This window comes from Rhinatrema bivittatum, chromosome 9 (genome assembly GCF_901001135.1).
Source record: "Rhinatrema bivittatum chromosome 9, aRhiBiv1.1, whole genome shotgun sequence".
Lineage (NCBI taxonomy): Eukaryota > Metazoa > Chordata > Amphibia > Gymnophiona > Rhinatrematidae > Rhinatrema > Rhinatrema bivittatum.
Genome location: NC_042623.1, coordinates 199,366,166 through 199,381,387, shown reverse-complemented (window position 1 = coordinate 199,381,387; position 15,222 = coordinate 199,366,166). Strand labels below are relative to the sequence as shown.

The following is a 15,222-nucleotide window of genomic DNA, read 5'->3' as shown; positions in this document are numbered from 1 at the left end:
CCTCAGGGGGATGGCCCACGGAAGAAGGAATCCCGGGTGGGCCCAGATCTCTCCCCGGCTCCAGCAAAGGGAATGCGACCACCGAGAGGGGTCCCGCAGGATACGGACTCTGCGTCCACCTCACAGGATGCGGTGGATACGCCCGGGGAGCCCCTGGGGGGGGCCGATGGAGCGTCCGGGGACAGTTCTGCCCTGACTGGTCCGGGCAAACAATCAAACCAGTTATGTGGATGGCCCTACGCTGGTTCGGTGTTACGCAGAGATGAACTGTCCCCGCTTATCCCGGCTATCCTCAACGACCTAGGGGTGGATGCCCCACCGACAGTTTCGCGCCCTGGAGCGAACTTGGACCCAGTCCTGCTGGGGCTCACTGGTCCAGCGGTGGCTTCACATTCCGTTCTCGGCGTCAGAAGGAATGGGATACTCCAGAGCTGGGTCTGACGGGGACCAAGGCAAGGGACAAGCTTTATCCGCTGCCAGAGGACGCACTGGAGCTTCTACGGCTTCCGAAGCTAGATGCGGCGGTGTCGGCAGTAACAAAGAGTTCAATCTTCGAAGTTTCAGCGTGGAGGGGTCCGAGCTGCCATCTGTAGTAACTACGCCATGCGGGCTAGTTGCGCTGGGCCCAAGTTCTACAGGCGACTGCAGGTTTTTTTCGGCTCAAGACGCCACGCAGGCGGATCGTCCGGAGGCTGCCATCGCTTATAGTACGGATGCCCTCTATGATCTACTGCGTACTTCGGCTAGTTCCATGGTCACTGCTGTTTCGGCTCATCGATTTGCTTTGGCTTCACAACGGGGCAGCGGATGGATCCTCCAAGGCTCTCCTCGGGGCACGGCCCTTCAGGGGAAAGCTATTATTCGGTTAAGAGTTGGATGATTGAGGTTTCCCTGGATGAGAACCGGGTTTTTTCAAGCTCCCAGAAGACAGGTCCATAACTCGGTCCCCCTATTCTGCTAGGTCCCGCTTCCATGGTTGAAAGAGATCTCGTTCCCAGTGGTCCTCTGGGCCTCCTGATCGCTCGACGTCTTCACTGGCCTCCTCGTGGCCACAGTCCTTCCGGGGGGAAGCGTCACGGCAGACAGGGAAGAACCCCGTCCGGCACAGGGCCCAAGGCCTCGCAATGAGATACTGCTGGGCCATTCCTTAAGGCAGCCACCGCTCTTTGTTCCAAACGTGGGGGCGAGGTTGATTTTCGAGGAATGGGCCAACATAACGTCCGACCTGTGGGTCCTCAACGTCTTAGAGAACAGTTACGAGTTAGATTTTGTACGGTCTCCGCTGGACAAATTCCTGACGGCGCCCTGCAAAGGTCCATGGATCACGGGGGCGGTGCACCGCGCCCTCCAGCAGGGCACGGGCCGTTATTCCATTTACTTCATCGCCCCGAAGAAGGACGGCACGTCCCGGCCTATTTTGGTTCTCACAGGGGTAAACAAATGGCACCGACCCTCGGACTTGGCCCGAATCAGCTGATCGTCCAAGTAGGGGTGTACCAGGAACCCCTCCAGTCGCGGTTGTGCCGCCACGACTACCATTACCTTCGTAAACGTGCAAGGAGCCCTGGCGAGTCCGAAGGGGAGCACTCGGCATTGGTAGTGCCTGCCTAAGATGCACAATCTGAGGAGCAGCTGGAAGAATGGTGGGATGCCGACATGAAGGGACGCCTCTGGGAGCCCCCAGGAGGCCAGGATTTCGCCTGGCTGCACCGAGGCACTCACTGACCGATTCCTTCCATCTTGAAGGCTGGAACGCGCAGGCATCGCGCACGCAAGCTTCAGTCTAAAGTGCGTCGATTATTGAGTCTTCAGCTGCCGCTGGTTGCGATTATCTGACAGTTCGGGGGTCGATGGTGTCCACCCTGGCGTTGGTTCCTTGGGCTTTGCTCATCTACGCCCAGAAGGTTTCATCTACCGCGTCCGCTCACTGCCCAGGCGAGGGCCAGTCTTCACGGGTGGCTCGATTTGGACCATCTCACTTGCGGTATATCCCTGCTGGTTCCCCACTGGACAGTGGTGACGACGGATACCAGCCTCTCCGGTTGGGCAGCGGTCTGCCTAAGCAAGTCAGTGCAGGGCTGGTGTTCCTTCGGCCAGTCGCAGTGGTCCATTAACCGTCCAGAAACCTGGGCGGTACACCTGGCTCTGCAGGCCTCCCTTCCTGTGGCCCGGGGGAAGGCGGTCCGCATGTTGTCGGTCAGTGCAACAGTGGTATCGTACATCAATCGCCAAGGGGGGGACAAGGAGTCCACTAGTGGCGGAGGAGGCGCAGCTGCTGATGAGCTGGTCAGAGCGCCATCGAGGCTCCATCGCCGCGTCCTACATTGCCGGGGTCGACAGTGTTCAACCGGACTTCCTCAGCCGACACCATCCAGACCCCGGGGGAATGGGAGTTGGCGGACGATGCTTTTCCGCCTCGTTTCCGAAAGGTGGGGGGCTGCCCCACATGGATCGGATGGCCACTTGGCACAACGCAAAGGCTCCGCGTTTCTACAGTCGGCGTCATGAACGGGGAGCAGTAGGCGTCGACGCGCTGGTCCTTCCTTGGCGGACGGATGTGCTCCCCTACGTGTTTTCCCCGTGTGGTCGGCGAGATTCTGCAGCGTATATATTGCACCTGTTCCTTGTGATCATAGGGGCACAGGAGTGGCCACGTCGTCCGTGGTTCGCAGTTTTCAGCCGGTTGTTGGTGACGTCTCCCATTCGTCTCCAGGAGTTCGCGGGGCTCCTACATCAGGACCCCGTCTGTCTGGAGGATGCGGATCACTTCTGTCTCGCGGCATGGCTTTTGAGAAGGATCGCCCGCGGAGAAGAGGTTACTCAGATGCAGTGATAGCCATGTTGCTGAGGTACAGGAAGCGGTCTACGTCTCTGGCTTATGTCCGGGTCGGGGCGGTTCTGAGGATTGGTGCGTGCAGCGAGGGGTGGATCCCTTTCCGCTTCGGTCGCAGATATTCTACCGTTTCTTCAAGCCGCTCTGGCCACCGGCTTGGCGTGCGGTTCGCTACGGGTCCAGGTGGCGGCGCTTGGATGTTGCGGGGTAAGGTCTGGGGAACCTCCCTGGCTCTTCTTCCGGATATCTCCCATTTTCTTCGGGGGGCCAAACGTCTCCGTCCTCCATTGCATTCCCCTTGGCCTTCTTGGAACCTCTACTGGGTTCTTCCTCCCTAGGCTCAGCTCTGTTTGAGCCCTGGCAGCGTGCAACTCATAAGGTCCTTCATTTGAAGACGGTGTTTTTGGTGGCGATTGTCTCAGCTCGGCGTGTCTCGGAGTTGTGGGCGCTGTCCTGTAGGGAACCGTTCTTGTGGAGGTCCGGTTCCGGAGTCTCCTTTTGGACGATCCCTTCCTTCTTTCCTGAGGTGGTGTCGTCTTTTCTCGTGAATCAGTCAGTGGAGTCCTGGCGTTTTCGGGTCGGGGAGTCCGCTGATCCCCCAGTTCAGGAAACTGCGGAAGCTAGATGTGCAGAGGTCTTGTCATTACTTGGAGGTTCCTAATCCGTTCCGGGTAGCCGACCATCTGTTCGTTTTGTTCTCGGGGCCAAAGAAAGGGGCCGCTGCGTCCCGCCCGACGGTCGTGCGTTGGCTTCAGGAGGCCATTGGCTCCGCGTACTTGGTACAGGGTAAGCCGCTTCCGGTGGGTCTGCGGGCTCATTCGACTCATTCCCAGGCCGCATCCTGGGCGGAAGCTTATCAGGTATCGCCTCAAGAGATTGGCAGGGCGGCTCCCTGGAAGTCGATGCATACCCTTATCGGGCGCTACCGGTTGGATGCCCGGGCTCCCGATGCATACCCTTATCGGGCACTACCGGTTGGATGTCCGGGCTCCCGATTCCGGGGGATTGGGAGAGAGGGTACTCCGAGCGGGACTCTCTGCTTCCCACCCTAGGTAAGTTTTGCTCTGGTACATCCCAGGTGTCCTGGACTGATCCTGGTACATACAGGGAAAGGAAAATTAGTTTCTTACCTGATAATTTTCGTTCCTGTAGTACCAAGGATCAGTCCAGGATCCCGCCCGCAGAGCTTCGCTACAGTAACGGAGAGTCCGCTCATAATTGTTCTTAGTCCTGCTGATCGCTTGTTTAGCTCTTCCGGTTGGGGAGTCCGGTTAGGAGTTTGCTGCTCAGTTTTGGGTTAGAAGTGTATTTCTAGCCAGTTTTGTTGCTTGGTTGCATTGCTACTTTGACATTACGTATGACTGAGGGGCTGTGACTGGCACAGGGGCATATATGGCTCCGCCCACAAGTTTTAGTCTGTCTCCATCTACTGGTGCGGAGTCACAACCCAGGTGTCCTGGACTGATCCTTGGTACTACAGGAACGAAAATTATCAGGTAAGAAACTAATTTTCCTATCTCTGTCAACAGTCAGTGCAGCGGGTTCTGGTACAATTAAGGTCTCTGTGCTGGATAGTAAATCTGGCAAAGGGCCATTTTACACTGTCTCAAACACTAGAATATCTAGGGGCTTGTAGTGACTCCAGACAGGGAAGGTGTTTCTCATGGAGGAGAGAACACTAAAGTAGCAGGGTCAAATTTGTTGCCTGTTTGGACTTTCAGTGCCCAAGGTCTGGGATCATTTACAGGTCCTGGAGTACTATGGCATTGATGTTAGAGCTGGTCTCATGGGCATTTGCTCATATGTGACCCCTTCAGAGAGCACTTCCCTCCCATTGGAATCCGTTGAAAGAGCAGTTTCATCTTCCGCTTCCTCTCAAGGGGGAGCCCAGGTGCGGTGTTTCATGGTGGCTTACTTGGGCCAGTCTGAGTTGTGGGGTCGAGTTGGAGGTCCTGAATTGGGTGATAGTGACCACCGATGCTGGTCTTTCCAGATGGGGAGAGTTATGTTAAGGTAGTTGGCTCAGGGCCAATGGTCGAAGGAGGAAGCTTCATGGTCTATCAATCGGTTAGAGACGAGAGCAGTGCATTTCACGTTGCTGGCCTTTCTGCCACAGTTATATGATCATCCGGTGCATGTTCTGTTGGACAATGCAACAATGGTAGCCTACATCAACTGGCAGGGAGGAACCAAAAACCGAGCTATCGCTCAGGAGGTCCAGGAGTTGGTTCGCTGGGCAGAACAGCACTTGTCATGTCTGGCAGCATCTCACATAGCTGGAGTGGACAACATTCAAGTGGATTTTCTCATTCAGTTTGCAGACCTGGTCAACATGGCAGTAGATGGGCCGTTAAAGTTCAGTCAGCTGTCAAAACTTCTTCGTCAGGGTCCAATATTTTCAGACCTGATGGCTCACTTCTGTCTCACTGCTTGACTTTTGAGAGGAAATGTCTGAGATGGAAGGGCTCTTCTGAGGATGTCATCACCATCTTGCTATAGGCCAGAAGACCATCCACATCCTTGGCCTACGTGAGGATTTGGAGTGTTTTTGAGTCCCGGTGTACCGATCAGAACATGCAACCTACTCAGGCTTCAGTTTCACATATTTTGCCCTTTCTACGGTGAGGGTTGATCAAAGGACTAGTCTATAACTCTCTTTGGTTGCAGATGGTGACTTTGAGTTGTCTTCAGGGTGATGTACAGGGAGTGGCCATGGCTGTGCAGCCTGATGTGGTTTGCTTTCTTCAGGGGGCAAAACATTTGCATCCTCCAGTGTGAAGGATATGTCCCTTTTAGAATCTTAATTTGGTTCTGAGGGGGGATGTGTGAGACTGTTTGAACTGCTGAAGAGGGCGACTATAAAGGAATTAACCTGAAGGTAGTGTTCTAGGGGAAATTTGTTCGGCTAGAAGGATTTCAGAACTTCAAGCATCATCATATAGAGATCCTTTTCTACAGATATTTGAGTGGGGTCTCATTGCGTACAGTACCCTCATTCCTTCTGAACATTGTTTCTGTGTTCCATTTTAGACAATCAGTGGAGCTTCAGGCCTTTTCAAATTTGGATTTATCCGCACCTCACACAAAGGAACTTTGGGTGTTGGACATGCAGTGCATGTTGCTGAGGTACCTCAAGGTTACTATTTATTTATTTATTTTTATTTATTCATTCTTATTAACTACTCACTCAGGAAAAACCTGGTCAGTGCAGTGTATAACATTTCTAGAAACTACTTACAATAAAATCAAAGTACATAAAAAATCTGCATACAAAAATCAATCAAAATAAAACCACACTGTAACAATAATAATAAAAGATAAAAATGTAAAAATGCATTGTATTCCTAACTTTCATGGAAAGAGCCAGATTTTCACCTTTTTCTGGAAGAGCAGATAACTCCTTCCAATAATTCTTTTGGTGCTGAGTTCCACTAGTCACGTCCCACAACAGAAAAAAAGACTCTTCCTAACTGCACTTCTTGACACCTTTCTTACTGTTGGTATTCTAAATACAATTTCTGATGCTGAGTGAAGGCATCTCCTTGGTGTATATCACTCTATCAACTGCTGTAAGTACTTCGCCCCCTGTCCTCTAGAAACTGTATATAACAAGCACATGATTTTAAATTGTATTCTTTGCTGGGAGCCAATGCAGTTGCTTTAATAAAGAAGCAGCACTGAACTTCGAGTACAACCATAAAATAACCTTGCTGCCATATTTTGCATAACTTGTAACCTATGCTTATTGCCGGCAACCCCACCAACAACCCATTACAATAATCAATCTGAAGTAAAACAAAAGGCCTGTACAACCATCCCAAATGCAACCAAGGAAAGAAACAACCAAAGTCTTCTGAACAACCTAAGCTTAAAAAAGATCTGCTGAGCTACCATTGAGAAATGAGACTCAAAATCCTACTAATGGTTTCCAGATGTCGGATCACCTCTTTGTGCTTTGGAGTGGGCCAAGGGAACAGTTGCACATTGGCTGAAGGATGCTATTGGCTCAGCTTACATTTGTAAGGGTCACCCAGTGCCAGAGGGGCTGAGGGTTCATTCTGCTCGCTCCTAGGTGACCTTCTAGGCTGAGTGTCTACAGGTGTCTCCGCAGGAGATTTATCAAGCAGCTACATGGAAGTCGTTACCCATTTTTGCCAGGCATTATCAGTTGAATGGATTCCAAGGGCTTTGGTGAGAGTGCTCTATAAGCAGGTACATCCCAAGAGTCTGGACTGATCTGGGGTGTGAACAGGGAAGGAAAATCGGTCCTTACCTGCTAATTTCATTCCTGCAATACCCCAGATCAGTCCAGAGCCCCACCCGCTTAGAAAGTCTGCTCGTGTTGGCAGTATGTAAATGATGCAGAGTTATTGAGGAATTTGATGATATTCTCCTTTGTTGATCTTGGAATGGGGTTTCCAATTTTGAGATTTCACCTCCCTCCTGCTCATTGAAGTATATTTGGTGTCTTAGTTTGGTTATCATCATCTTGGCTTGGGTACAGGTTAATACTGAGGGACTGCAGGTCGCACACTAGGTTATATCCAAAAAACAAACCGGAAGCCGATCCAAGATGGCTGTATAGCGAACAGAAGAAACAAGATCGGTGCATGGAAACCTTTTATTCTGATAATAGTCGAGCCTGACTGTGGCCAAGTTTCACTCTTTTTTGAAGAGCTGCCTCAGGGGCTATGTATGTCAGCTGGATTGAAATTAGGGAGGTTCAATTCCCGCTTTTTCTTTCAATCTCTCTACAATCAAATCATTTGTATTCTGTTTGAATCCCTCAGTTTTGCAGCTGCTTGTATAATCCAAAACATTGACTCGATCCTCTGACTGAAGAAATCTAATCCCAAAAATCTTTCAGACTGAGATGGTTATTAATCTTATTTATGCCGGATATCATAGAGAAAACTGCAAAAAGCATGCACAGAGTGTTGCCGCTAGTGGTAGTGCAAAACTGAGGGATTGAAACCGAATACAAATGATTTGATTGTATAGATTGACTGACTGAAAAAGCAGGAACTGAATCTCCCTAATTTCAACCCAGCTGACATATATTGAGAAAGCTCTTCAAAAAAGAGCAAAACTCGGCCAGAGTCGGGCTCGACTTGTCAGAATAAAAGGTTTGCATATACCGATCTTGTTTCTTCTGTTCGCTATACACTAGGTTATATGGCAGTGTAAGTGAAACTCTTCTCTGTCTCCATCTGCTGGCAGGGAGGTAAAACCCAGGAGTCTGGACTGATCTGTGGGGTATTCCAAGAATGAAAATTAGCAGGTAAGAACCAATTTTCCTATTGTACTGTATCAGCATATAAACAAAGCATGATTTTCTGTCAGCAAATGGCACTGTCGGGGTTACCAGCCTCCCATAAAGTTACAGGCTGCCTGTATTTAAAAAAAAAAAAAAAAAAAAAAAAGCTTAAAACTGGCTCTGTCAGGAAGGTTTGTAATTTGCATTAGGCCACCCATATTTTTCATCACTTCCTCTCTCTCTCCCTGCCTATGCTTCTTTTTAAAATTAAAACCGTGGGCTGCTGCTGTCTTTCGGTTCCTTGATGTACAAGCAGGAACTGGAAGTGAGGACTTAAGCCCCAAACACCACCCAAATATAAATCCTGACACCCACCAAAAGAGACCCCCCCCCCTGCCCACAGCAGCTCTGTGTAAATGGTCTGTCTTCTCCACATCTGTCAGAATTTCACAGTTCTATCAGTGCCCCCACCTCTGCATTCTACCTATTAATCCAAGTTTCCTCAGCTCTCGACCATAAAGGTTTTCACCGAGAATGGGTTGAAATATTCTTTGGGCTTTAAGGCTTCTCATTCTGAATCTTTCTGAAGCCTGTAAAGCTCTACAACGCTAGTGATCATGCTACATATTTCACATTTTTTTTCTAATCAGAAGATTTAGTTTCTGAGTGAAAACGTCAATAATTTGATCTCAGACAAATAGCAAACAACTGAAAGTAAATTTATTAAATGTCCTTGGTTCTCCTTTAGAATATGTATGGGGATATATTATGGCAGTTTGATTTATCTTTCTGTAAAATCCCAGGGGAGACAATGATCCATGCAGAACACTCTAGCTTTGTACTTAGTTTTGAATGAAAATTCCCTGTACGTACCAGGATCAGTCCAGGACACCTGGGTTGTGACTCCGCACCAGTAGATGGAGACAGACTAAAACTTGTGGGCAGAGCCATATATGCCCCTGTGCCAGTCACAGCCCCTCAGTCTTACTCTGTCTCCAGTAGGTGGTGCAGGTCTAGTCACAGCCTCTGAGTGGCCTGAAGACTGATAGTTGGTTAGTCAGGGTCATTGTGGTTTTATTGGTTTTGGTTATTTAAAAAACAAACAAAAAAACAAAAACAAAAAAACAAAGAACAGGATTTGAAGGTGAGAAGAGACAAGAGGAAGCTGTCCGTCCTGCCTCCCAGGGGGGTGGGAAGGTCCTGAGGGGACCATCCCCCCTTGGTTGAGGCCGCTGCTGAGGGTCGAGGACCCGGCCTACCACTGGCAGCAGCGTGGGGGTGACACCGGGGAGCCCGGTTCACTCACCCCCAACAGAAGCAAGAGATCCAGGACTCGGAACAGCGGCAGGTTTGCGTACAAAAAAAAAAAAAAAAAAATTGTACTTTTATTTTTCTTGTGCGGCTCTCCGTTTCTTCGCCGGTGGGGGAGTTTTCTCGGCTCGGCGAGGCGCGGGGAGTGTTTTCGGTGGTAGGAATTGATTATTTTAATTTCTGTCTTGTTAGTGCGCCGTCCGTTCCGTCGCGACCGCATGGAGGCCGAGGGGAAAGGTTTGCCGCGCTTGTGGCTCGGCGCGCATGCGCGGCTCCCACGAGAGGGGATTTGCTCCGCTTGCGTCCCGGGCGGGAGGGACCGTCCGGGACAGACAGGGGGGGGCCGATCCCGGTCGGCACGGTCGCAGTCGCGCGTTTTCGCCGCTCCGGTCATGCCGGCTGACCCCTTCCCGCTCAGCGCGGGAGCGGCGGCCATCTAGGGGTCAGCTCGCAAACTTGTGCGCGAACCGGCAGGGAATCCCGGCATGCCTCCCGCGTTGTCTCCTCAGCGAAGGCCTTCGGGGGGGGGGGGTCCCCCGGGGGGGCTGAGTCCTCGGATGAGGCTAGCGTGGATGGGAACTCCTCGTTTCGGGGTCCTCGTTTTTTTTTCGGACGTTTTCGCGCCCGCGCGCCTCTAGCAAGCTCGGCTCTCCTCAGGCTGTGAAACGAGGGGCACAGTATCGTTGGCCTTGCTTCGGGGGGTGCTTGTTCGGCGGCGGCATTTCGCTCTTGCGGCGTACTTGGTCGGTCGGGGACCGTCCGGCGGCCTTCCCCAAGCAGCTTTCTGCCTGCCGCGGGCAAAGATTAAAAAAAAAAAAAAAAAAAAAAAAATCTACACAGACCTCTCGCGAGAAATTTGGCGGGAAAGTCGGCCATCTTGGTGCGGCGTCGAGCGCAACACCAAGCGCGGCAGGCCCCAGGGGTTTTTTTCCCTCATTTCCGTTCCCCCCCCCCAGTCGCCGGCTCCGCGGTCTGTTCTGCCATCGGAGGCGGAGGGGGGGAGGGCCGGGGGAGACACGCCACGAACTCTGAGGGACTCTTTGTCCCTGGGTTTCTTTTGGCCAGGCATAGGGCCTTTAAGGCTGCAGAGCCCACAAGCGACCTTCTGGCCAGGCAGGGAGCCTGAGAGGCCAATCAAGTTAGGACCGGACGCGTACTCAGCCGCAGATCGCGGTGGGGCGATTCATAGCCAAACGCCCGTTGCGGGCCATACCGCCTGGTTTGGGCACGGTCCCTACCTCTGCCTCGTCGGATCCGGTAATTTTCTAGGTGTCCTCCCCTCCTCCGAAGGGGGCTGAGGGAGATGTCGACGTTTGAATCGTCTGGTCCGCAGATTTCCAAGGCGCCCTCCCCGCCTCCGAGGGGGGCTGTGGGGGATGGCACGCCGCCGCAGGGGGCGGCGGGGCAGACACAGCCTTTGGAAGGGGATTACTCGAGCTTTATCTGCCTCTTCATCAGGAGGGAGCTGGCCCCTGATTCCCGCCATCCTGGAGGGGTTGGTCATCCCCACCCCGCTGGGGGTAGTCTCGGCTGGGCTTCATTCCTTTTCACCTCTCTGTGTCAGCCCTGCTCTATCGAGAATAGGATACTCCAGCTTTGCACCTCTAGGTCATGAACGCTATGGGTAAGCTCTCTCCCTTGCCGGAGATCGACTGATTCCCGAGGCTCGAGGATAAATTCAGGGCGCGGTTTTCATTTTCGGCCAGGTCCCGTTTTCGTGATCCCAGGACGTCGCGTCCTCCAAAGTCTCCTGGTCAGTCGTATAGGGCTTCTTCCTCCCGGACCCCGCCATGGCAGCAGCAGTCCTTTCGGGGGAAACAAGGGAACCCCGGCGAGCACAGGGGTCCTAAGCTTCGCAATGAAAGGTGGTCGGCCTCTCGCTCTCTCACCGCAGCCACGGCACGCCGTTCCCAACGTCGGGGCGCAGTTGATTTCAGTTGTAGAGAGATGGGCCGGTGTATCGTCAGCCAGTGGGTCCTCCGCGTGATCAGACTCGGCTGCCTCCTCCGTTCCGGTCAACCGCACGGCAGGGGCCGTTACTCCATTTACTTTGTCGTCCCCAAGACAGGCGGCACGGACAGATCTATTCTGGATCTTGGTGGAGTGAACCGATGCCTTCGCGATGCCTTCGCGTTTCTCACTTCAGAATGGAGTCGATTCGGTCGGTAATTGCTGCGGGGCGGCCCGGCGAGTTTTCTGGCCTCCCTGGATTTCGCGGACGCGTATCATCACATAGGCATTCAGCCGTCGTTCCTGCACTTCGTCAGGTTCTGCGTTCTAGGACGGCACTGCCAGTTACAAGCGCTCCCGGTTGGTCTCGCGATGGCCCCTGCACGTTCACGAAGGTGATGGTCGCGGTGGCGGCGCGGCTGCGCCAGTATGATCTCCTGGTCCATCCGTCCCTGGACGATTGGTGGATTCGGGCGAAGCCCGAGGATCAATGTCGGTTGTCAGTTGGCCAGGGTCTTATACCTTGGCAGTCCCTAGGATGGGTGGTCAACTTCAACAGGAGTCATCGGGCACCCTCGCGGACCTTGGAATATCTGGGAGCCGTTGTCGACACGTCGCAGGGCTAGGTGTTCCTGTCACACGAACGGAGATACGAGCTGCCGGCTCAAGTAAGGCACTTCTTGTCTGCGACTGCCTTACGGTCCGGGGCTATATGGCTTCCACGCTTGCGCTGGTTTCCTGGGCGTTCGCTCATCTGCGGCCTTTACCGTTGTCCTTACTATTTTGCTGGGCGCCGGTTTCCGAGGAATTCCACTTACTGCTTCCACTAGGGGGACTCGCGAGGTCCAGCCTGCTCTGGTGGCTGGATTCCAGTCATCTGTCCTCTGGAGTGTCTCTTCTGGTGCCCAATTGGACGGTGGTGACCGCGGATGCCAGCCTCTCCGGTCGGGGAGCGGTCTGCCTAGGGAGCTCGGTCCAAGGCCTATGGTCAGTGTCGCTAGCCCAGTGGTCTATCAACAGACTAGAGACCAGAGCGGTCCGTCAGGCTCTGCAAGCCTTCCTACCGGTAGTGCGGGGAAAGGCGGTCCGAGTGTTGTCGGACAATGCGACCACCGTGGCCTACATCAACCGCCAAGGCGGGACAAGGAGCCCACAGGTGGCGGAGGAGGCTCAGCGCTTAATGGTCTGGTCAGGGCTCCATCTCAGCAACATAGCAGCCTCTCACAGTGCAGGAGTCAACAACGTTCAGGCGGATTTTCTCAGCCGGCATCGCCTGGATCCCGGTGAGTGGGAACTGGCGGATGAAGCGTTGCCTCTCATTTGCGAAACGTGGGGAGTGCCCCACATGGATCTGATGGACACGTGGCACAACGCGAAGGCTCCGCGATGTTTCAGTCGAAGTCGAGAAAGGGGGGCAGAAGGCGTCGATGCGTTGGCGCTTCCCGGGCCGACGGATGTTCTGCTGTACGTGGTTTCTCCCGTGGCCGATGACCGGCAAGATTCTGCGGCGCATAGAGTTGCACCCAGCCAACGTGCTCCTGGTGGCACCGGAGTGGCCGCGCCGGCCGTGGTTCGCAGACCTCGTCCAGCTCACAGTGGCGGCACCCCTTCGGCTCCAGGGGATGGCGGGTCTACTCCATCAGGGCCTCGTCTGTTTGGAGAATGCGGATCACTTCTGCCTCGCGGCATGGTTTTTGAGAGGCATCGGCTGAAGAGAAAAGGTTACTCAGATGCGGTGGTAGCCACGTTGCTACGTTCCAGGAAACAGGCGACGTCCCTGGCTTATGTCCGTGTCTGGGTGGATTTGGAGGAATGGTGCGTGCAGTGTGGGGTGGTCCCTACTGCGGCTTCTGTCTCCGACATTCTGGCGTTCCTCCAGGCAGGTCTTGCCAAAGGTAAGGTCTGGCTTGCAGTTCCCTACGGGTCCAAGTGGCGGCGATTGGTTGTTTGCGAGGTAAGGTCCGTGGTACTTTCCTGGCTCTTCACCCGGATATCTCCCGTTTCCTTCGGGGAGCTAAGCACCTTCGTCCTCCATTGCGTCTCCCCTGTCCGGCTTGGAATCTCCATTCGGTTCTCTCCGCTTTATGCGCGGCGCTGTTTGAACCCTTGAAACGCTTAACTATTCAGGATCTCACGTTGAAGACGGTGTTCTTGGTGGCGATTGCTTCGGCACGGCGTGTTTCGGAGTTACGGGCTTTGTCCTGTAGGGAACCCTTCTTGTGTATTTCCGATTCCGGAGTTTATTTGCGGACGGTTCCTTCCTTCCTGCCGAAAGGGGTGTCGGCCTTCCATGTTTTTCAATTGAGCTGTCCGCTTTCGCGGTCGGGGAGCCCTCTGATCCAGAAGCGAGTGACTTACGGAAACTTGACGTGCAGAGATCGCTGTCTGGAGGTCACTTTGCTGTCTGGAGGTCACTTATCCATTTCGGGTCACGGCTCTTCTGTTTGTTTTGTTCTCTGGTCCAAAGAAAGGAGTTGCAGCGTCCCGCACGACGATTGCCACTTGGCTCAAGGAGGCCATTGGTTCGGCGTACTTGGTGCGGGGGAAAATCACTTCCCGTGGGTCTTCGGGCTCCCTCGACTCGCTCTCCAGCTGCGTCTTGGGCGGAAGCTTCTCAGGTGTAGCCTCAAGAGATTTGCAGGGCGGCTACCTGGAAGTCGTTGCATACATTTATCCGGCATTGCTGGTTGGATGTCCGGGCTACCGATTCCGGGGGATTTGGTGAGAGGGTACTCCGAGCGGGACTCTCTGCTTCCCACCCTCGGTAAGTTGGCTCTGGTACATCCCAGGTGTCCTGGACTGATCCTGGTACGTACAGGGAAAGGAAAATTAGTTTCTTACCTGATAATTTTCGTTCCTGTAGTACCAAGGATCAGTCCAGGATCCCGCCCTCAGTGCTGCGCTGAAGTAATGGAGAGTCCGCTCACGGTTCTGGGTTACTCTTGTCCGCTTGTTTAGCTCTCTTGGTGGAGAGCACGTTTCCAGAAGGGGGGTTTCTTTCCCCGTTCTCTTGGCGGTTTATAGCTAGTTTTGGTTTTAGTTCTTTGGTTGTGTTTTCTACTTTGACATTACGTATGACTGAGGGGCTGTGACTGGCACAGGGGCATATATGGCTCTGCCCACAAGTTTTAGTCTGTCTCCATCTACTGGTGCGGAGTCACAACCCAGGTGTCCTGGACTGATCCTTGGTACTACAGGAACGAAAATTATCAGGTAAGAAACTAATTTTCCTTTATTTTATCCATTATGAAAACAGTATTTAGCAATGTGTTCTTTAGCTAGTCTTGATTAGATCTTTTTTATTTGTAAAAGGTAACAGACCAGTTCATTTACATTCTGCAACTTTCTTCTTTCACTCACAGAATTTAATCTGTATGTGAAGGTTTAACCTGGTCTAGCCATATCTTTTCACAGAATGTAGAAAGTGTGGCGTCTGCAGTGCTGGGCACCTCGGTCTTTGTGAACTGGCCTCATCTGGAAGAAGCCAGGGTCGTTGCTGTGTCAGATGGAGAAACTAAGTGAGTAAAGACCAACCGAAGTTAGTTCTTGGTTGTATTTGTCTTACACAGAAGTAATTCCGCCTGTGGCTGCTTTGAGCCTGCACTCTGCCCTCTGCACTTTGTATTGAAAAAGCTACTTGTATACTTTCAGGGACACTGTGAGGCCAATATTCATTTAACTAAATTCAGACTAAATTCAGATTTGAAAATTCCCACTGGCTGACTGCCTTCAAGTTATCTGGCAAAGTAGCTAGCCAGATAAAACTTAGCCGGATAACTTGGAGATATTGCGGAGGCTTTTCAGGGCAGAGTTAAGTTAGCAGGATAAGTTAGCTGGCTAACTCCAATATTCAGTGTTAGCCAGCTAACTT

At 52.7% G+C, this 15,222-nt stretch overlaps 1 protein-coding gene across 2 annotated transcripts in view; it reads left to right on the top strand.

The window, feature by feature from the left end:
• XRN1 (5'-3' exoribonuclease 1) overlaps positions 1-15,222 on the top strand; it is a 205,025-nt gene that overhangs the window by 62,772 nt on the left and 127,031 nt on the right. For both annotated transcript variants that reach the window (XM_029615082.1, XM_029615083.1), the window contains one exon: positions 14,766-14,869. In XM_029615082.1, coding sequence (XP_029470942.1) covers positions 14,766-14,869 — 104 coding nt within the window. The remainder of the gene's footprint in view (positions 1-14,765; positions 14,870-15,222) is intronic.